Here is a 23244-nt window from a genome sequence, read left to right on the forward strand (position 1 = left end):
TTTAAAAAATAAAATTTGGTATGTAAAAGCCCAAACTTACAAGACCACATGCTGACTACTTACTTAAAAAAACAAAATTCAGCATATATTTCCTTTTTAAATTTAGACATGTACATCCCTGAGGAAGCATTCTCCTTTTGAAGCTTTTGGAACAGTAAAGTTAAATCAATATCATGTAATTTGTATAATTACATATATTCTTAGCCTCATTTCAACAAATGGCTATTCATACCTCTAAACACTCCAATGCCAAGCCAGCTATTCCTACTCAAAGCAACACCCTAGAGTAAAAATTGCATCTGTGTGTTTGGTGTGTCTGCCTGTGTCTGTGTTTAGAGAAAGGATGCATGCAAAGATGTATAGTTACGCATCACTTAACAGGGATACGTTCTGAGAAATGTGTCATTAGGTGATTTTGTCCCTGTGTGAACATCACAGAGTGTACTTACACAAACCTATATGGTATGGGCTATTACACAGCTAGGTTATATGGTGGTGCAGTGCGTGAATCTATAGGTTTTTTTCAAAATTGATAAGATAAAACATAAATTAGCATAGCATTGCATTTCACTAGACGTAAATTACTAAATGATGGGTTTAAATTAAATGCTAAAAATTTTCAATAGGTGAAAAGATCTATTAGACTTTGTGATACTACATTATTAATTAGAATGTCATCTAATATCTAATTCAGTGTTGTAGCTAGAGATTTTGCTAGGTCTGCTCTAATGAACAGATAAAATTAAATAATATATTGCAGTATTTTCTGGAACATAATCAATTTACAAGAATCCATAAAAATCTTTTTTTTTATTAAGGCTCACTAAATATATTCCCTGAAATCTTGCTTATAATCTTATTTCCTTAATACCTTTTGAAGAAAACCTATTATGAATATAATACATTTATATTTATTTACCTAGTCCACACAGAAAAACTAAAAATTCCAACTTGGAAGAGACTGAACAAGACTTTAAGTATGTTAGTTACAGGGTCTTAATAAGGATAATAAGAGCTGGGATAATGAATTGTAGTTCAAATAAATTAATTTTCTTAAAATTACAAAAGAAGATATCATTTTGGAATAGACTTTAATTTTCACTTTAGTAAAAACACATATTTTCTTTTGTCCTGGAAGCACAGATTTGTTTTTTTGGAAGCACAGATTTTTAAAAGAATGGAGTTACTCAGCTTTTATTTTAGAAATGCAGTCGAATGCAATATATACTCAACAAGTTCTGGTTCTACTGCCACCACTCCAGTCCTAACCATATCATCTTTCTTCATATCATTGCTCAGTTTCCTAACTGGTTTCTCCTCATATCACTCCTGCCTAGCTATTGTCCACACAGCAACTAAAGCCACTCGCTTCCCTGCTTAAAACCTTTCAATGACCTCCTAATCCTCTGAGGAGCCCCAAGGCACTGGCCCTCCAAACTTATCTGTTGCCACTTTATCCATCACTCACATTATGCTCCAACCAGAGGCCTCCTATTGGTTCGTATATCCTCCATGTTCTTTCCACCTTCTAAATAAGTGCAAGAAGGTCAAAGGGGACCATTTAAGAGATACAGCTCTCCTCCCTAAAAACAATTCCATCATTACTACTGGATATATAAACTTTTGCCTTGCTAAATAATTGTCATTTTTTTTCACTCACTAGTTCTTTTATTAAAGCTCCACTAATCCACATATGTATGCAAGGGATGTCACTTTGCTATTCCTTAATGGGACAGAGAAGAAATCAAAGCAAGAGGAAAGAACATATAAATTGGAAAATTTGATGGAAATAGACCACTGAAATAGTTTTATGGTAACTTTAATAATAGCTATTCATCAAGGCCCAATAAGAAGACTGTTTAGAATAAAAACACATAGACCAAATCCGTTATACATTTTACTGCCCTTTATTTAAAAAGTATATAACAAAGCTGAACTAATTTTCTTTTTCTTTTCTTTTTTTTTTTTAAAAGACTGGCACCGGGGCTAACAACTGTTGCCAATCTTTTTTTTTTTTTCTGCTTTATCTCCCCAAACCCCTCCTATACATAGTTTGTATATCTTAGTTGCAGCCCCTTCTAGTTGTGGGATGTGGGACGCTGCCTCAACGTGGCCTGACGAGCAGTGCCATGTCCGTGCCCAGGATCCGAACCCTGGGCCGCTGCAGCGGAGCGTGCGAACTTAACCACTCGGCCACGGAGCCGGCCCCTAATTTTCCTATAAAGATCACTTTTTTTTTTTTTTTGATGAAGATTAGCCCTGAGCTAACTACTGCCAATCTCCTCTTTTTTGCTGAGGAAGACTGGCCCTGAGGTAACATCCATGCCCATCTTCCTCTACTTTATATGTAGGACGCCTATCACAGAATGGCTTTTGCCAAGTGGTGCCATGTCTGCACCCGGGATCTGAACCGGCAAACCCTGGGCCGCCGAGAAGCTGAACGTGTGAACTTAACTGCTGCACCACTGGGCTGGCCCCTAAAGATCATTTTTTATAGATGTACAAGAACCCCAGCCGAGGTCCCAGCTTACAGCCCGTATTAAATACCAGACATGAGAGGAAAGCATTTATGATTCAAGCCCCAGTCACTACTGGACTGCAACCTCATGAGAGACTCAAAACAAAACTCCCTAAGTGATCAGTTAAGCCTTTAAACTGAGAAATAAAAATACAATGACTATGTTTTGCTTTACACCAATAAGCTTTAGTATGAGATTCATTACATAACACTAGATAAGAGGCACAATGTCAACCAAACACCAAGTCCTGTCAATTTTAACCCCCAAATAACTCAAATTCATCAGATTCTCTTTATCTCACTGCCATCAGCCTATAACATCACCTAAAATGTTTTATATTATCACTTGCTTAAATGAATCTTCTCCAAAGGGAAGAGAACATGTCTTTATCCCCAACATCTACCATAGAGCTTGGTATATATAGTAGACCCTTGATAAATGATGAATTATTAAAGTTGCCCAATAAAAACTGGTGTTTGTGATTTGGTTACAAATTCAAGGAAACATATTTGTTAAGTAGGCTGGAATAATTTATTCTACTTACATTGCATAAGGCACCATAGCGAAGAATAGATAGTAAAGAATGTACATGACTTTCACTGGTGAAATATAATCTGGTACGGACATGACGTTCAGGAGACAGAACACCTCTGGAATACCTAAAGTTAGAAGCAGACAGTGTTAAAATATAACCATACAGTCAAAACTTAAGTTTGAAATTATTTTGTAAAATGGAATTTAATCTTACTAGAAATTAAAAAAACATAAGTAAACCTATCACTCTTCCAACCACAATTGAGGAGTTATCTTAGTAGATATTCCTCTAACATGAAGATAACTGGAACTAACTGGGACCTCTGAGATTAGTCAAAGAAGAGCTAACATTAGTCAAGTTCACTGTAAATAGGTCATTCTAACCACTCTATTAGCAATGACAGAAGCTCACAGACATTTATGCTGCTGAATGGAGTACACACTGATGCCCATGTGAATGATGACACATATCCCCTTTCCTTGTTCACCTCAGTTTTTCCCCCAATTTGGAGCAAAAAAGGAACCTTGGATGAAAGTTAACTCTTAGGAATACCTAGGTAATCCTTATTTCCACAGTGTGCCAAATGACACACTCCTGCTTTCTTCATAGAAATGTTAAAAACTAATTTAGATTTGAAGTATGTAAAAATAGATGCCTATAGTTTAAATACCAGTACAGTCTCTTACACAGGATGGAGTTTATTTACAGTGTCATCATCTTGAGTCCTCTGAAGGTCTGAGCGAATTTTTCTAACTAGAGGAGTACAGTAGCCTTTGGCAATCTCCAGTTTTTCAGCTTTAGTTATACCATATTCCTGAGCAGAAAATACATGATATTAGAAAAAGAGTATAATCACAAAGAGCTCTAACAAATGTACTGCTAAGTTAAAGAATTCTAGTGAGAGACAAATACTTTTATTAAGCCTTTTTTGAACATTACACAACATCTAGTTTACATTTCTGCAACTGCAAGTATACTACTCCCAAAACTATTAAGTATAATTGGAAAGATTTTTTGGTGGAACTTTGAGTTTCTTGGAAAAAGCAAGTAATTTCTGAAGAGGGGAGGAGGAATGGATGAAGCAATCTTTATGGACAGTAGTTCAACTCAATTGGAAGGTTTACATGTAACAATCCTAAAAGAAAGATGGATTAAGGACACAAACACTGATGCACAAAACAGTCAATAAACATACGGTAAGAAATATAAATTGAAAGCATGAGATTTTCTCTATCCAAATGTCAAAGAATAATAAGGCTAACACATTACTTAAAAGCCTTTAGCCAGTACTTTTAAAGCTTTAACTAGTGGTGAGCAAAAAACAGCATGAAATTATCAAATTTAATGGTCTATAATCATTACCAGTTAATTAAATTTATAAGGAATTACAGTCTGAAGTGTCAAGAAAACATAGTATTATAATAATAATAAAAATTACAGTTCAGAGGGGTAGATTAGAAAATGACCTGATATTTAAAGAGAAAAATCTGTGATGTATGTAGAAGGGAAGGGAGGGGGAACGAGGAAGAGAGCAGAAGGTAGGGTCGAAGGATAGAGAGGGAAAGAAGGGAGAGTCAAGAGAAAGAGGGAAGAAATAGGCCTACCCTTTCTCTCCAAGTTCATTCTGGGATATCTGAATTTAAAGGCTACTTCCTGCTATCAGTTACTTCCCAGATGGCAAAGTCAGTACAGATAAGAGATCTCAAAACTGCCTATTAAAGAAAAGCTGACAGATTACAGAACGAAGACCTATGAAAATGGAACTTCTTGGGGTCAATTACCTTAAACTAATGTTTGGATGGTTCAATAATCTCACCAGCAGAAATGAATGTGAATTGGGAGTGCAAAAGGGATATATATGTAACTGTCTATGTGTAAATAAAAGGAAAATGTTGAAATTAAAAATCATCAGGGGATTATAAATCATTATGACCTCAATAAAATTATTTTTAAAAAAATCATCTGGGGAAATTTGTTGTTGTTATTAGCAAGGTGTGAGGAAACAGGTACTCTCATACACTGTTCGTCTGGAAGAAAATTGGTAAAAGATTTCTGTAGCTACAGCAATAGTCTTGAGTGCATGTAAAGACATGTATAAAGAGAGTGAAAAAAATTAAAAGAATCCAGATTTCTAAATAGGAGAAATTAGTTAAATAAATTATTATTACATCACACCATTCGGCCATTAGGAATAATGATACTTATTAGCTTTACTGATATGGAAAGAAGTTCTTGATGCTAAGTGAAGGAAAAAAAAAATCAAGCTGTAAAACAGTATGCTTTTCCTGGTTCCATTTTTGCAAAGAATACATTTGTTATATATATGAAATTATGAGAAAAATTATATCTGCATGAATTTAAGGGAAAAGGCCTTTAAGAATTTTCCAAAACACTGAAATATTTTTCTCTAGTTGGTAACGTCAGTGATTTTTTTTTTTGCTATATACATTTTCTCATTTTACAACAAAGATATATTACTTTTGTGATAAACAAATCTTTCTCTTCAACACAGTGACATATTTTGTTCATCTGCCACCACCAACTAGGACAAACAATTAATTGTTAGATATCCAAGTTCTGATACGTAATTACAATATTTCTGCCATAAACAGAACTGATTAACATACCAGATGAAGCTATTTGAAAGCTTATTATGTGGTGATATTTAACAAGCGTCTCATTGGACTTTATATGGCAAATGCTATTATAAAGAATTCTCTGCATTTCACAGCCTACAAATTACAAAGAAAATTGTCTTCAAACTTCAATAAATGTGTGCCATCTCAATTAAGAGAATCTTAATACCAAATTTAGTCTTAGTTCTTATCTACCACAATACCATTGTCCACCATACTATTGTGACTATTATACAGTATCATTTTTAAACCAAGGCCTCTATTTTTTGAGAAATGAGACTACTTAAAAAGTGAAGAGTTGACTCTATCGCAGCGAAAATACCTCTCATAATTAAAATCAGTTTGTTAAAATAACTAAAAAGTAATAAATCATGTTTGTCATAGTTAAGCTTAGATCTGATTAGAATTACATAATTCGCATAGTATATATATGAGAATTAATCAATTAAGAGTGGAAAAGGAGTTTTTAGAGGCACAGCAATACTGTGAAGTACACCAGAACACATATACATTTTTTCTGCATGGATAGTGGTACTCTTTTAATCTAAATTAGTATATTTCAAACAAGTCAAAACTTTACAATATTTGACTGAGTCATCAAGTCTCTAAGCTTGCAATAGTCTTTATTTAGAACTAAGTGCAAAATTTTCATTTTTTCCATTACAAACTATAGTTTCATTACCATTACTGTAAATATGTTTATAATTTTTAGTTACTTGTTCAGTGATTGAAAATGCCTACATTTTGTCCATGGTTTTGGATTTATGAAGGGTAAAGTAACAAAGCAAAATAACACTTACTGAACTGAATTAAACACCCCATTAAAAAAAGAACAAACCCCAAGTTTTTGCCAGAATAAGGAATATCAAACCAAAAAGTTATAGAGGTAAATCCCAAGTTGTCCTCTCAATTTATAACCTCAGAACTTAGGAAAGCACATAAAAAGATCTCTGCTTTTAAAGTTATAAATTTACCAAAATTTAACTATGAATTTACCAAAAATAAGACTGATTCTTGGAAGCTTGGCATAATGTTGTCTGAAGAGTCCCGAGATTTCAAAGATAAATAATTTATCCAAGAAAAATAATTTTGGAGATGTCTTCAAATAAGTTCTCAGACTTATTTGTGAAAATCTAACCTAATTGCATCAAAAGACAATTACTATAACAGAGACTGAGAAGAGTTGAGCATGACGAATTACTTTAAAAGACACAAATAATGTCTCAAATCTTCCCTAACCATTCTTACCTTTGGTGTGTCTTCTAATTATAATACTTTAAAAATTCATTATAAATATTTAGCTTACAAAGAAATGGTAAGAAATTTCCTTAGCTACATAAGCAATACACCTGAAATATACACAAAGTAAGTAGAAAACCCCATTGACAACTGAGTATTCTTTTGAGCCCAACTTTTAGAAACCAACTTTCCAATCTCATTTCTAGAACAGTTAGCATACGTAACTAAGAAGGAAGAGGTAAGAGATTAAATAAGCCATGCAACAACAGACGTGATTATACTAACAAATCATTTGTGTATTTATTTAGCCACTGAGTAGGTCATACATTTAGATAGACTGACAGCCTACCTTGAAAAATGCACATAGCCATCATAAAAATTTAAGAGGGTCTTATGTTTACAACTTACCTGCTAAAAAGTATACTTTTAAATAATCTTCACTGTAAGAATAGTACAACAGGATGCACTGAGCCTGGACTAACGTCAAAGCAATCCAAAACAATGAAAAAGATCAGGGTCTTATTTATGCTTCCAATGCAAACTAATTATATGTTTACCGGAATTAACAGTAACCATTCTCAGAATCGTTAATAAGAAAAATCTGAATGAATCTTCTATCTTGAATTTCATAACAAAGATGGATGCTGATTCAGTAACTTTACTGAATGAGTTATAATCAAATAAGTGTCAACTCAATGATCATCTATCTACACCATGTAGCTAAAATTGAGTTCTGCACAATTTAGTGTGTTCACTTTGATGGTCATCTTAAAATATCTTATCTGTTATAAAAAGAAAACCTTTTATTGTGTGAAACAAAATTTCTTTTTTGCAGAATAAAACTTCTCCTCCATTTAGAAAGCAAAAGAAGTTGTCAGAGAATAAGTCCTTGTTTTCTAAGTAAGTGTACAGTGAGGCCCAAAGACATAGTCTTGAAGTCTGAGATATTTTTATCCTGTCTTTTAAAAACAATTCCTGTTTGCAAATCACTGGTTCATATAATATACCTAAAATTGTCTATATTATATATCTGACCAAACAAATAAGTAGTTGCTCTTTTATGCTGTAAGAATAAGCTTATCTTTAACATGTATACAAATAACTATAAGAAAGTTGTGTACTGTTCAAATTCCCAGTTTTCCACAGTCTGTAGTTTTTCCTGGACTTTCTGTGAATATTAGAAAAGGGACATTGATATTATTTTAACCATTTTTACATATGAATATTTTTAAGTGAGGTTACTTTTGTTCATAATCTTTATACTTTTCAAGTATTTCATTCTTTCCTGCTTTTCAACTTTGGTTCACAGTTGGAATGTCTGATATACTCCAAGATCCCCTTTACAATATCCAAATAATCTTTTAGTAATTGAGTTGAAAAATGGCCCCAAAAGGGCATCTGGAACTATTTTCTTCTAACATATCCGTTATCTCAACTTGTCTTGTCACTTGCCTCTTTATTATCAATCTGATTCTCTGCCTAATTGCATTTCAGTTATTTGAATTCTGGTTTCACCCTTTATTTTTATTCTTCTATAATGAAAATACCCAGGACGCACCCCCCCTCCTCAAATAACCACTTACATCTTGACCTCTAAATATTATTTTCAAAATATGTTCACATAAAGGGAAAAAACTTGCAAAATTTACACAGGGCCACAACGACCTTTTCCTCCCTCTCTGCACACATTTCCATAGCATAGAGCCGGTAGGTGCACAACAGGTGCCCAATAAATACTTAATTGATTTATTCCATCCTGTTTTCAGTTGTTTTGATTGTTACTATATTGTTCTTTAGGAGTATCAATTCTTAAATTTTAAAAAGCCACTACAATCAAATGATTAAGAAATCAAATAATGATTTAATATAACAAAAAGTTTAAAATGTAAATTCAGAATTACTTACTTTCCTTTTTAAAGTTATGGGTTTTTTAGGGACATGAAAACCAACTATCTTTTATCCACCGACAGACATTTTAAAAGTACCCATACAGCACTTTAAGAAAATTGATTCCTAGAAATCACTTACCTGAGGGATAACAATATCTGCTAAAGCTTTCGAAAGTCTATATAATTCCATTGTGTTTTCTAATTTCAAGGAACCATTATGCTGGACATCATATTTTATACAGTCATATATGTCAGGGATTTTACTAATGTCATATCTTCCATTCTTTGTTTTAAAGTCTTTCTCCAACTTGGACCATCTACGTAGCATAAGCTCTAACGTCTCACTATGGTAAAGCTGAATATCTAAAACAACATAATATTTTTAGTATATTAAACTCAAAAATAAGATTAAGAATATATATTAAAAAGTTGATAACTGGAAACTTTTTTAAACATCAAAGGTAAAATTGTTAAGAAACTAGGAAATGTTATCACAGGCATATACTATTAGCAACCATATATTTTGTAGGCTTGAATAAACGCATAAACACATGGGTTAGGAACTGGGTTTATAAAAGATTTTTCCATATGTTACATACTTCAATAGTAAGAAAAAGAACTACAACAATTATAACAAAACTCTTTTAAGCTAATACATTTTCAATTCTGAATTTTAAATACCATCATTTTAATTTGATTCACATAACTAACAGAATAGACAGACTGTCTTTAGCAGAAAGGAACCTTAGAAATTAAACAGTTCAAAGGATCAATTTTTACCAGTAAGAAATCCAAGATGCCAAAGTTGCCCAAGTTATTAACCAAGCTAGTCTCAGAGCCAGAGCCCAGATCACCTTCCTTTTGCTTGCTCCGTCTTATTATGCTGCCTATTTGCTGCTTAACTGTATGGCAATGCTACATAATTAATCAAATGAGTGTTTTAGTATATCTTTCATGCTACCACAGACAAAAGCAACTCTAACTTAGCTTTTATTCTTTTGCAAGATATATATTAATTCATATTACTCCTAGATATAGTATGAGAGTCTTGATTTCTTAAGATTGGTGCATCTTATTTTAGGATATTTATAGTAATTAGACAGTAAAATTTGTTTTATGCTCTAAGAAAAACATAGTATTTACCTGATGATTTGGGATCTTCCATTCGATGTCTGATTTGAGAAGTTAAACTTTGTATCAATGAATAAACTTTGTCACAGGTCTTCACAGGATTTTTAATTAAATGCATTGATTTGATAAGAGAAATGCTTCCAGATGGAGTAAGCTACAAATGAGTAAAGTACAAATATTATGTCTGGTTATGCCCAATTGTCCAAGAGAACAACATACAAAATTTTCCAGTAGCTAGAGAATAATTCCATACCACAAACTAAGATAACCTCCCAAATAAGTAACAAGATCAAGGAGGAAGTAAAAACCTCAGAATTTCATGTTAAAAACATACTAACCCTTAGCAACATTAGATTATCCACAGGAAAGGTTTAGCAGAAGTACTCTAATTTATGATGAGATTTTATTCTAACTTACAATGACAATTTGCTGACTCACTTCATATGTGCAAATATGGTTCTAACCATTTGACACATATTTACATGTAATAACCCCAAGACTCTATTATTATCATCATCTTTTTCCACATAGAGTACTTAGAGGTTAAGCAACTTGTCCAAGATCAAACCACTAGCACATGAAGAGTGGGATAAAAAAGCAAGTAGTCTGGCTATAGAGCTGGTGCTCTTAACCACCATGCTAATGCCTTTGTGATGAGATTTTCCCAAGTCAACAAAAGCCATTAATGACAACAGTTTCAAATTTAAGTTTTGACACTTAGCTTGGTAAGTTATTTAACCCCATGAAATAAGTTTCTACAAATATAAAAAATGTAAAGTGGAATTCTAATTCTTATTATGGTAAACTAGGTAGTTTGGACCAATCTAACCATTGAAGATAAGTAAAGATCCTGGGCAAAGAACTTCTATACTTCTGCTTTAAGGAATCTGAGAGATAAGATGGTAAAGAATTACATAATCAAAACTCATAGGTCAGTGATCCAGAGAGTGATCCTGAATAGACAGCAGAGGAGTGGAGTAAAGCATTAATAGCCTTGTTAGGTTAAAGAGCGAAGTCCAAGGTTCCCAAAGGTGGAACTCTGGTAAACTCTCTGCATTTAGGGTTCAAAAAAATGAGGGTGAATAAGAAGCAAACCAATCCACTGACAAACTGCAGACCAGGTTCAAAGAAACTGTTGGCCCAGAAAGATCTGTTCTCAAACTGGATTAAGGCAACCTTAGATTGCTGTGTCCATAGGTACATAGCAGGAACAAATAAAAAGCCTTAACGGAAGATGATAATATAATCTTAAGCTCATTTTATTTCCACAAACAAATAAAATATACACCCATAATTAAAGATATTCAGGCACACAACAAAACAGGACATCATCAATGCCAATAGGCAGAACAAACAACAGAAACAGAACCAAAGAGACTCTAGGTGTTAGAATTATCAAAATCTAAAAAGTGAGGAGACTTCCTATGTTCAAGAAGATAAAACATCAGAAATCATCAAAGAACTACAAACTACTAAAAAATGACAATGAATTATACAAAAAAAGGATGCAAATAGAAATTCTAGAATTGAAAAATACACTGGCTGATTTTAAAGCACAGTAGATATAGCCAAGACAGATTTAGTAAATTGGAAGACTGGTTAGGAGATGTTATCCAGAATAAAGAATAGAGACAAAAAGGATGAAAAAAACCAAAAGGATAAGAGAAGAGAAAGTTCTAACAAATATATATTAGGAGACCCAGAAGAAGATAACAGAAGCAATATTTTTTTTAAAAAAACTCTCCCAAACTGAAATCACAGATCCAAGAATCCTAATAAACTAGCAGCAAGATGAATTAAAAATCAATCTACATGTAGACATACAATAGAAAAACTGCTGAAGACCAAAGATAAAAACAAAATGTTAAAAGTGCCAGAGGGGTTATTTAAAAAGATTATCTTCAAAGGGGCAACAGTAAGATCAACAGATGACTTCTCAAGGGAAACACTGGAAACTAGAAGATAGTCAAACAACACTTTCAATGCAATGAAAGAAAATAAATGCCATCCTAGAATGCTATACTCAGTGAAAATATCCTGTAAGAGTAAAGTTGAAATAAAAAAATCTTCAGACAAACAAAACATAATTCACTACCAGTAGACTGATACTAACAGAATTACTATATTTTTCTTCAGACAGAGAAAAATGATCTTAAATGGGAACTCTAAAATTCAGAAAGAATAAAAGGTATTTAAGAGGGCAAATTAATGGGTAAAGCTAAATGAATATTGCTTGCATAAAAGAATAATAATAAGTGATATACTGTGAGGTTTAAAACATACGGAATTAAAATAAACAATATAAATAGCACATAAGTTGCAAGCTGGAAAAATGTTGCAATGATTTTAGGCCCTGCTGCTAAATGTAAGGTCCAAAGACTAGCAGCATTGGCAAGAACTGGAAGTTTATTAGAAATGCAGAATCTCAGCCCCTTCCCCCAATGTGATGAATCAAAATCTACATTTTTAACAAGATCCCAGATGCTTCTGATGCAAGCTAAAGTCTAAAAAGCACTCCAGAGTCCCTGCATTATCCAGGAGGAGAGTAAAAACATGACATAAACATTCGACTTTCAGAAGTCACTGAAGCCTACTGTTATCTCTAGGGTAACAACGAACAAATAGTAAAGTCCAAAACAATTTTCAAAGTAACAGAGAAATAAGTAAATAAATAAAAAGTAACAATTCCAATGAAGCATGAGAAAAAATTAAAGCAGGCAGTACAAATATATAGCACTTAAAAAGATAAAAGATTCATATATAAATTTATCAGTAATTTATACTATAAATGGGATAATTGCCCTAAGATTTTCATAACAAATTTTTTGAAAACTATATGCAGATTTTAAGAAATATACCTAAAAATATAGTTTCAGAAAGATTGAAAGTAAAAAGATATACTATGAAAACACCAAATAAAAGGAAAAAAACTGTTGTAGCTATATTAATCTCAAACTAAACTTTGAGGTAAAAAGCACTGATTGAAATCTATCAATTCTAAATTTGTATGCATCTATTAGTCAACCCAAACGAGTGATATATATTTAAAAAAAAAAAAAGTTGATTTTATTCTAGGAACCAAGGTAGCTTCATATCCCCCAAAATCACACGATGCAACAGATGAAAAGAAAATATGACAAAATTCAGTAACTTTTCATGATAAAAACTCTCAGCAAAATAGGAACAGAATGGAATTTCCTTATTCTGAAAAAAAGTAGCTATGACAAAATCTACAGAAAACATCACACTTAATGGACAAGTGTTAAAAGCTTTCTCTTTGAGAACATGGACAAGAAAAGAAACGTCATTTTAATTCTGTTTTGAAGGTGCTAGCTTTTGAAGTAAGGCAAGAAAAAGAAAAAATGTAAGGATTGGAAAGAAAAAAAGATCTGTGGATATGCTGTAAAGGATCAAAAAAATCTCCAAATTATTAAGTTAATAAATTAGTTCAATAATTTATAAAATAGAACACAGGTCAACTCTTATGGACTTCTGGTGGGAGCGTAAACTGGTTCAATGACTTTGGGAAGCAGTTTGACATGACCTACTATTACCAAAACATAAGCATACTGTGGGTCACAATAATTCCACTCTGAGAATATGCCCAGGAGAAATGCATGTTGATATGCACTAGGAGGCCTACAAGGACTTTCACAGCAGTATTAATCATAATAGCCTAAAATTATAACAGTAGTAGAAAGCATACATAAATTGTAGTACATTCATAAAATAGAACACGGGTCGACAATCTATGACCTGCAGGCCAAAGGAGGCCTGTGGCATGGCCCATTAGCTAAGAATAGTTATTACTTTTTTTTTTTTGAGGAAGATTAGCCCTGAGCTAACATGCACCACCAATCCTCTTCTTTTTGCTGAGCAAGATTGGCCCTGAGCTAACATTCGTGCCCATCTTCCTCCACTTTTTATATGTGGGACGCCTGCCACAGCATGGCTTGATAAGTGGTGAATAGGTCCGTGCCCAGGATCCAAATTGGTGAAGCCTGAGCCGCCAAAGTGGAGTGTGTGAACTTAACTGCTGCATCACTCGGCCAGCCCCAGTTTTTACATTTTTAAACGGTAGTCAAAAAAAAAAGGAATAATCAAGAAGAGAACATGTTACCTGCAAAGCCTAAAGTATTTACCATCTGGTCTTTTAAAGAAACAGTTTGCCAATCCCTGAAATAAAATACTACATAGAAACGATTAATAACTAAGGAAATTCTCAAAAATATAGATGAGTTTCACAAACATAGTATTGACCAAAAGCAGACAGACATAAAAGAAAGCGTTTTATTATATGAAGCTTAAAAACAACCAAAATTGAGACTAAAGTAGTTAGAAATGCATACTTATCCAAATAAGTATTCTGGATATTATAAGGCTACAAAAAAGAGCAACATAAAAAGTCAGGACAGTAGTTACTTCCAGGAGATAGGGAAGGGGCTGCAATTGGGAGGGGCGCACAGGGGCTAGAGTTATTTCACGCTTCTACTTCTCCAGGGGGACAGCGATTACATGAGATTTGCTTTATAATACAATAAGTTCTAAGTTTATGGTTTACACATTTTATATGTGCATAATATTTCACAGTGTAAAAGAATTTGCTAAGACTCACCTTTTCATAATCCTCAGCAGTAAAATCCCTGTCTTTCTGAAGTATTTCATGAAGTCTTGCTTTCACACGTTGCTGACAACTGCTCAGTGAGTCACTATCGCTATCCAAAAGACCATTCATATTCGCACTTTTCACCATTTGAACAAGAATGGGTGTGAGCTCTCCTTCTAGAGCTAAGAGCCCCTAGATATATTTTAAAAAGCCAACACAGATTTAAAAATTAGTATGTGAAATAACAAAAAGTATCATCATAATTATTGACACAAGCTGAATGTCATAAGGTATAAGCTATTTATAATATATAAACTGTATTAATAATAAAGTTTATCACTGGCATTCAGGGCTTTAGTTTGAAGTTTCAAATTTGGAATTTTTAAATACTGCCTTAGTAAAAATCTTTTAAAGTGCAATATTAGATGAAAATTCTAGAAAACATTTATTTATACCTTTGCAAAAGCAGCTGCAGTCATCTGGACTCGACCTTCATCAGAGGCATATATTTTGAGGTCATGTCGGTAGGTACTATGTAATCTAAGTAAACCACAACCGGGAAATCCTGCATAATCTCCTGAAAAGAAATCCTCAAATCACTTAAGCTATATTTTTACCTCACTGTATTTCTATAAATATTTACTAACATCCTCGAAATAAATGAGGATTAGAAAATACAATGTATGAATTTCACCCAATTAAAGAAACCTCAAAATTTACCTTGACCTCCAGGATACATACACCTGAAAGCTCTTCCAAGTTCCTCAGCCTGGACCCTGCCTGCAGGGGTTAGTTCTCCTCCCCATTTTAGAACCAAAAGCAAGGATGGTTCTTCTCTTCGGCTGTCTAAGACACGTGAATGGATAAAGCAAACGTCAAGTTTATTTCTTTTAAACAGACATGTTTCAAGGTTAATTTTTTCTTTGTGCTCTCTTCTGCAGTGGAATATGGCCCTTATGTAAATTACTTTGTTCCTTAAACATACCCATCTTTCTAGGCTGTTGCTTCTGTCAGAAATACCCCTTGCTCCACCTGTTAAAATCTTAGTAAGATTTCAAAATCTCTTCCACACTTTGGGAAGAAGGCTCTTTCCCAGTTTTCTGAAAGGAAGTATTGCCTCTCCCTTCCCTGCTCTCACAGTGGTATGAAAGCCACGGCATTTGTCCAGTATATTTAATTTAGTTGTGCTAGGTAGCTAGATTAAGCACTCCTTGATGACAGGGTCCAGATCTTGTCTTTATAGCAAGAGCCTCCTGCAGTGCTGTTACATAAAAGATACTCTTAGCTGAGGTACAGAAGATATACACATTTTTATGATTAGGAATCAGAAATTTGCATAATTTTTAGGTAGATGTGAGATGACAGAGCCTAATATGTATTACAATTTAAATTTATGGGTGAGATATACAATAAAATGTAGCCAAGAGCAGCTTTTTAAATTTGGAATTGTGGAATCTCTGTATGTCCTAGATTAAAGTAATTTTCTCAGACATAGGAGAAGTACCATAAGTGAATGAGTTTCTATACTTAATTTTGACTTGCCCTTTATCACAGCCTAAGATCTTTGTTGGGTTACAGAAAGAAAGACAACTTAAAAATAAACCATATAAGCGCTAAAGAATTTAATGATAATTCATTAACAGTGATAGAAAAATCACCCTTTCCCCTGGGGTTAGTTAGTAGTTGTATGTGCTCTACCATGTAGGCCAATACTAATTTATGGAAAGACATTTAATTGGCTTTTTAATGACAGTTATTTAAAGAATGTTTTTGATCACAGACATTAAGATATAGGAAATTAATCTGCACTGTTATTAATCACAGATTGTGATAAGAGAGCAACATGTCAAATTTTAAAATAAATATATAAAGGTCAACATAATCAAACTTGTGTTTGCAGTGAAGATAATCACTAAAATTTTGCTACTATAAATAATGCCATTGATCAATCTTTCCCTATCTGATTACTTCCTTGGGGTAGATTCTTCTAAGAAAAATTAAGGTCAAAGCATACGAATATTTTTTGAAGTTCTGACACATACATATATTGCCAAATTACTTTTCAAAGAGTTATTTCAATTTATACACCTACCAGTAGACTGAAATCCTGTCTCATCAGCATTCTTCATTACCAGTTTGAAAAAAGAATAAAATACTTTGCCGATGTCATAGGCAAGAGTGATTGATTACAAATACTGTTATCATTATTTTATTGTGCATCTGCAACTCTCCATGAAACGGCTCCTCCAACCCCTGCCCATTTTTCTTTTGAAAGGTAGATAAATTTATGGACTTTTGTGCTGACTGCTCTTAGGAGACTAATTTTATTTAAGTGCTTAGTCTGATTTATTGGGTGGAAGAAAATATCCATTTTAGAAACACATTGATTGTGTATTTTTTCATATAGTCTTTTCATACTTTTTGAGCTTTATTCTGTATACTCTGCCCTCTTATACCAAAAGAGGAAGAAAGGGACCCATTAAGTAACATCAAGTTATAAATAAATAAACTTTCTGAAACAACCTCAGAGTAAAAGGGAAGCCAAAAGCAGTTTCCAAATTAATAAAATCTATCCTTTACTTAAAGGATACAGAATCTATACTTTATTTAAAAGATAGAAGGCACAGTTAACAAAACTCCACTTTACTTTTCCTTTATTCAGCATGCCAGTCCGTAAACTATTAGACAGAACAAAGCCCAAAGATAATCAACGATGAGTAGCAAGTCCCTACATGTAATTAAAACACAACAGGCATTAATAATGACATACCTTCCTCTTCACTAGATGTTTTAGGACAACCATGAGGGAGATAGGTTAACTGGACCTTACGATTTATTCCAGAAAAATGGCCATACCTGACAAATGGCAAGGAGAATGGACAATATTCAGTAAGCGTTCAATGTGAACTCCTAAAGAAAAGCTCAAATCCATTTTAAATATTAATGTCCCCTTCTGTTTGTAATTACCTTGTTGAATTCTTCAAAATATACTAGCAGAAAATCTGTACCATAGCTAGTCATTCTAACCCCATTAAAAATGAAAACACAAAAAAGTTTCTCTACAAAACTTAGACAATTTTGAAGATATGACAAAGTATAGAAATATATAAAAACATAAATGTATGTGTGCTTAAAAAATAAAGGAAATAGGGGGCTGGCCCCATGGCCTAGTGGTTAAGTTCGCACACTCCACTGCAGGTGGCCCAGTGTTTTGTTGGTTCGAATCCTGGGTGTGGACATGGCACTGCTCATCAAACCACGCTGAGGCAGCATCCCACATGCCACAACCAGAAGGACCCACAACGAAGAATATACAACTATGTACCAGGGGTCTTTGGGGAGAAAAAGGAAAAAAAGAAAATCTTTAAAAAAAATAAATAAATAAAGGAAATAAGATTGTAAGTGGCCAAATTACGTAAAGCTTATAACAGGAATACTGGTGGTACCAATTTCACTTGATTAAAACATCAACATTGTTTTTTATTCAAGCAGCACTGAATCTGTGGTCATGTTAGTAATGTGGCCTTCAGTCTAAGTAGCACTTTAGAGGAGATCCAAATTTTGATCTTCTCACCAAAATTAAAAGTAAAACTAAAACAATAACCTTCAGTATAACAATCTATTTTCACACTGGTGAAAATAAAAATCTCATTAGAGTTTCACTAATTTCTCTTCAGCTACAGTGATAAGAGCAAACAGATCAAACTGTGAAGGAAATTAACATGAAAAGTCACACATACCAAAAAAGAGTACTACAAGTAGTTAGCAAAATTAAGGATTTAAAAAAGATACTCACATCTCTAACACGGTCTTAAGTTGTTCAAGTTTTGACTTGTTTTCTTCAATTTCAGAATCATTATTTTGCCCCAGCTCCATAAGAAGTTGTCGTGCAATATCCAGCACTTCCTACAAAATAAATTAATAAAGAATTGAATTTTTATATAACTTTTCCATTAGCAATTTAAAACTCAGTAAGAAATCAAATGCACTTGCCTGTAATTGTTTTGGCTTTTTGAGTTTTAATTTGCCAGATTTATATCCATCACACTTTTCAAAAAGATCAAAAAATCTTGTAAAAAAGACAGAGCACTGTTAGTTGTTTGCAATAATTAATATTACCACCATATACATAAAAAAATCAGTTATAATAAATGACAGATATGGAACTCAGGGGTCTAGGGATTTCAAATACTGTGTGTCATCTTTTACTATACCATGTTGCTCCTCTACTTTGAATGATAAAACTTAGTATTTTCCTAAACCATATCAAACTAATAATCACTAGATTATTTTTAAAAGTTTACTCATGATGGAAATTGAACATATGATTATAATACAAAATATATTCGCTGAAGTCACTATATACACATAAATATTTTAAAAATACATTTCCACACATATTTAATAGCTCAGGTTTTCAAATTTTATTATCTCCAAATCAAATACCGAATAGAAATAACATAAACTTTCATTCCACCAATTTTCTTCTGGAAGGTTGAGAGGTTAATGACTCTCAGAAAGCAACGTAAGAGAATAATAAACTAAGATTAAACAGCACACCTTTACAATAATAAATGAAAGCCAGGTCAGACTGATGATCATCTATGGATACTGCCACAATAATTTTCAGATGCTGATATATACAATTATTTTAAATGGGCTTTGTTTGCATCCAGTGGTTTAAATATTAATGGCCATGAAATGGTGGTAAACAGCTTTTCTATATGATGTATTAATCAAAATAGCTAATCACCTATCAGAAATCTTAAATTATCTCCTGAGTGTTAAATTATTCCCCTTAAAACATACTTTTGATGCCTCACTTCCATTTTCATTTTTTGTTTTGGTGTTCGATCCCCGTGACGTATGACAGCTATGACACATCTAAGTTCCATCCTAAAATAAAAAAAAAATATGTTCTCAATTTTCTAACAAAGATTTGTGTTGTATAATTCAAATTAATGCAACATCTCGTTATTTAAAGCTATCTTTTACCATTTCAAGATCTTCCCCATGAGAATAGTACTTGTAACAACCAGTCCATTTTATCAAATCAAATCCTAAAAAGAATGTAAGAAGCTGGAGGGGGAGTAATATTAAGCTATACAATATCTGCTTCTTCTCTGGAAATAACTATGCTAACTCTGAGATAAAAGGAAATGGACTGCAATCCCAAAACTTGATTAAATACTTGTCCTGTAGATCACTATAGACTGAGATTTCAATAAATCCAAACAAAATTAAGCTTTATTGATAGGTGCTATATTTACTTTGCCCATGTAAGAAGAACAAGGATTTCAAACTCAAATTACTAGAGGATAAAACTGTCCTAGGAAGAATGCTAGGGTATAATTTAGTGTTTGCCAAACTGAGCCTCGGAATACACCCTGAAGGATTTTAATAAGTTATCCCCCAAAATTTGTGTTAAGTAAGTTTGGAAATACTGGTTTAAAAACAAAATTAAATATTTTTGGTCCTCCCTCACCCTAATCAGGACTTGTTCAGAATACTTAAAATGATAATGTAAATCTCTAAGCTGTAAATATGAAGAATTTGGTAAGTTTCAAGTAGTAATTTTCACTAGTTGAATGTTATGAAACACTTTGACAATATTGGTCTAATTAACCTACCTCAAGATATAATTATATTTTTTCTTTACATGCTGAGAGCACCAAAGTTGTGTGACCACTGACTATGAACCTTTAAGTAATACACCTGTTGGCACCTCCTTTATTTTTATAGCTTAATTCAATAGTTCTACAATTATCCAAGCACTTTCCAGGATTTTATTTGTAATAACAGAAAAGATTTTTAGTCTAGACGGACTCCTATAAAAACATATAATCTATTTCTCTACCTGCAAAGTGAATCATATACAACATACACAGTAAAGTGTCTAATAATCATTCAGAAATTTAACCTTTATTGTAACAGCACAGACTGATGGGGAAGACCCAAGCAGTTTCTAAATTAAAATATTCAAACTTACATAGTTCCAGAAGTAGTTGGTACAATTGGGATATCTTCAGCTTCTAAGGGTATTGACCATGGGATATGAAATTGTGGAGCAAGCTCTCGCATTACAATATTGCTTTAAGACAAAAAGAAAAAAATTAAAAATTAGTTCATTTTAGGACAAAATTGGATATTTAATGACAAATGATAGAGAGCCATAAGAGTGAAAGTCAAAGTATCGAGTGATGATAACAGCACATAAAAAGCAACCTAAAGAATCAATCCTGATCAAGAAAAACTAGATCAGCAGTTCTAAATTGATGTATCAGAACATACTAATGGGATGTCATGAATTTGGAATTAGTTACTTATTTACTTTAGTTTTAAAAACATAAATCACACTGGATTCAAATAAATCACTATAATTGCATCATATCTACTTACATAGATTCTAAAACCCAGGACTGTCTCCTCTGCATGGCCACTGATCATTTCTTACTAGTTTATTGATCACCTATAAAGCTATTCTAAATACCATTGTTCTTTTTTTTTTAACAAATTTCTATTATATTTTACTAAAATGTTAACAGTGAAGACATGCTTAAATACATAAAACATTTTTTATTTTATTTAAATTTAGCATTTATTCATGCTGACATTTAGTAAGCTCTTCCAAATTTCAGGTTAAGGGTAAGTTCATGAATCTTTGAAATATACTATAAAAGCTGACTCCAATTATTAAAATACATTTTAAAGCGTAAGTTTCTTATGGCTTTGTCATTTTTACTTTGAAATGGTTTAAAATAGCTTGTCTTGTGAGTCTTCTAAATCAAGGTATAAGAAAACAGATCAAAGAAAATAAAGATGGCATTCTCATATGCAATAATTTCTCTTACATTCACCTGATAATCTAATGAGATTATCTTTAAGTAACACATGCTTGTAGAAAGCAGCATCATTCAAAAGAATCCTGAATTCCAAATATTTCTATTTTACTCTGGTTACTTATTTTATGAATGTTAATTTTGTGCCATTAAGTAAAAGAATGAAATTTTCTGAACTATAATTATATAGCAAAAACTTCAGAAGGGACCTGCCCAGTGGCGTAGTGGTTGGGTTCACGCGTTCCGTTTTGGTGGCCCAGGGTTCGCAGGTTTGGATCCTGGGTGCAGATCTAGCACCACTCATCAACCCATGCTGTGGTGGTGTCCCACATACAAAATAGAGGAAAACTGGCACAGATGTTAGCTTAGGGACAATCTTCCTCAAGCAAAAAGAGGAAACAGCTGATAGCTCAGGGCAAATCTTTCTTGTAAAAAAAAAAAAATTTAGGAGCAAAGTAATCTAATAAATCAGCTGTTTTTATTAATAATCACTTTATAAATCACTGTTACAGCATTCCTAAATCTATGAAGTTAAAATTCTTTTAAAGCTTTATCTATACTGGTCATAAACTAATCTGTCTTTGATAACCCAAAGTATAAGCCAGGATTTGGCATCATCTTTGGGGATATAATTTTATGAACACTAATTTCTACTCTAGAGTGCTTACACAAAATCTTATCATCTGACATTTACAATTATTTGGTTTCTGAATAAACAGTGTTCATTAGCTATAACAATGGTAAAGAGGAAAAAATATAGAGAAAAAAAATTCTTACCCAAGTATTTTTGCACAATCATCATAATACTTCATGGAATTTTTCACAAAACTGAAGCCATTGACATCACAGACATAGGACTGTCCATTGGCCCGTAACAAATCAAAGCCACAAACTGTTTGCTATTTAAAATAAATTATAAACTTTAAAGTACCATTTGAATTAGGATTCGCAGTTTTCCAGTCTTATTGGAACATATCAAATTATATAAATGGCTAAAAGTGTATTACCGGTTATTAGTTTACTTCATAATAAGTAAAAAATGAAAGAAATTACTTATTTATAACCTGAATACTCTGAAAATATATAACACATGCCATATGATTATTTAACTTCCTTACTATGAAGCAGATGTAGAATAAAGCTTAAGAGACAAGAGAGGCCACAAACATAACATATGGTATCAAGAAGCTCTTCAATTAACATTTCATTAAAAAATAAAAGTAAAAAATTTTAAAGACTTTGATAAACTTTGTGCTTGTAGAAATTATATCCCTTTAATCTAAAAAGACATATCCCAAAAGAAATGTCAAATTATCCCTATTAATCTTTTAAATCCTGACAACCATATCTTTTAAACCCCACAACTACACCTGTGAGCACCCCAAACAAATTTACTTTATTTGGGAGAAGAAAACAGTTGAAAGGTATGAATTTCCTGCTCAGGCTCCAGGAATTTTCTAATCTTCTACATTTTCTATTCAAATCATCACATATTACTACTATTACTACAATGTGATTTAAGTCTGGTATTACAAAATTTAAATGACTTATATAAAGTTATTAAAATACATTTTCAGGCTAATATTCCTTCTGTAAAAGAGGCTTCAAATTATAAAGACACAAAGAATTTATTATTTAATAACCATTAATATACACCAGTCTTTAAGTTACATATCCGAGGCAAGGCTTCCGAAAGGTAATTTATCCTTTATTAGATGCAAGCAGTACTACTCCTATTTAAATCTTTACTAAACGGTAGTAAAAACTTAACAATATAGATTAATTGAAGGAATTAGTCAAATGTGAGAAGTAAAAAGTTTTCTTTGAGAAATGTATTTGTATTGCTTTCA

At 32.6% G+C, this 23244-nt stretch overlaps 1 protein-coding gene across 50 annotated transcripts in view; it reads right to left on the reverse strand.

The window, feature by feature from the left end:
• Positions 1 to 23244, reverse strand: part of PPIP5K2 (diphosphoinositol pentakisphosphate kinase 2) — a 67463-nt gene that overhangs the window by 25688 nt on the left and 18531 nt on the right. For 33 of the 50 annotated variants that reach the window (XR_011525661.1, XR_011525660.1, XR_011525659.1 and 30 more), the window contains exons 9-21: positions 22172 to 22293; positions 20545 to 20646; positions 19365 to 19451; positions 18549 to 18624; positions 18352 to 18461; positions 17326 to 17411; positions 15276 to 15401; positions 15011 to 15132; positions 14565 to 14747; positions 9962 to 10103; positions 8958 to 9181; positions 3741 to 3868; positions 3064 to 3178 (exon numbers count right to left, since the gene is read on the reverse strand). Coding sequence is in view for 45 of the 50 variants with exons in the window: in XM_070571357.1 (XP_070427458.1) it covers positions 3064 to 3178; positions 3741 to 3868; positions 8958 to 9181; positions 9962 to 10103; positions 14565 to 14747; positions 15011 to 15132; positions 15276 to 15401; positions 17326 to 17411; positions 18352 to 18461; positions 18549 to 18624; positions 19365 to 19451; positions 20545 to 20646; positions 22172 to 22293 (1623 nt within the window). In the remaining 5 variants the exon portion in view is untranslated. Of the gene's footprint in view, positions 1 to 3063; positions 3179 to 3740; positions 3869 to 8957; positions 9182 to 9961; positions 10104 to 14564; positions 14748 to 15010; positions 15133 to 15275; positions 15402 to 17325; positions 17412 to 18351; positions 18462 to 18544; positions 18625 to 19364; positions 19452 to 20544; positions 20647 to 22171; positions 22294 to 23244 lie in introns of all 50 variants that reach the window. The other 17 variants (XR_011525658.1, XM_070571360.1, XM_070571330.1 and 14 more) reach the window with 2 other exon arrangements.

This window comes from Equus przewalskii, chromosome 13, assembly GCF_037783145.1.
Source record: "Equus przewalskii isolate Varuska chromosome 13, EquPr2, whole genome shotgun sequence".
Taxonomy (NCBI): domain Eukaryota; kingdom Metazoa; phylum Chordata; class Mammalia; order Perissodactyla; family Equidae; genus Equus; species Equus przewalskii.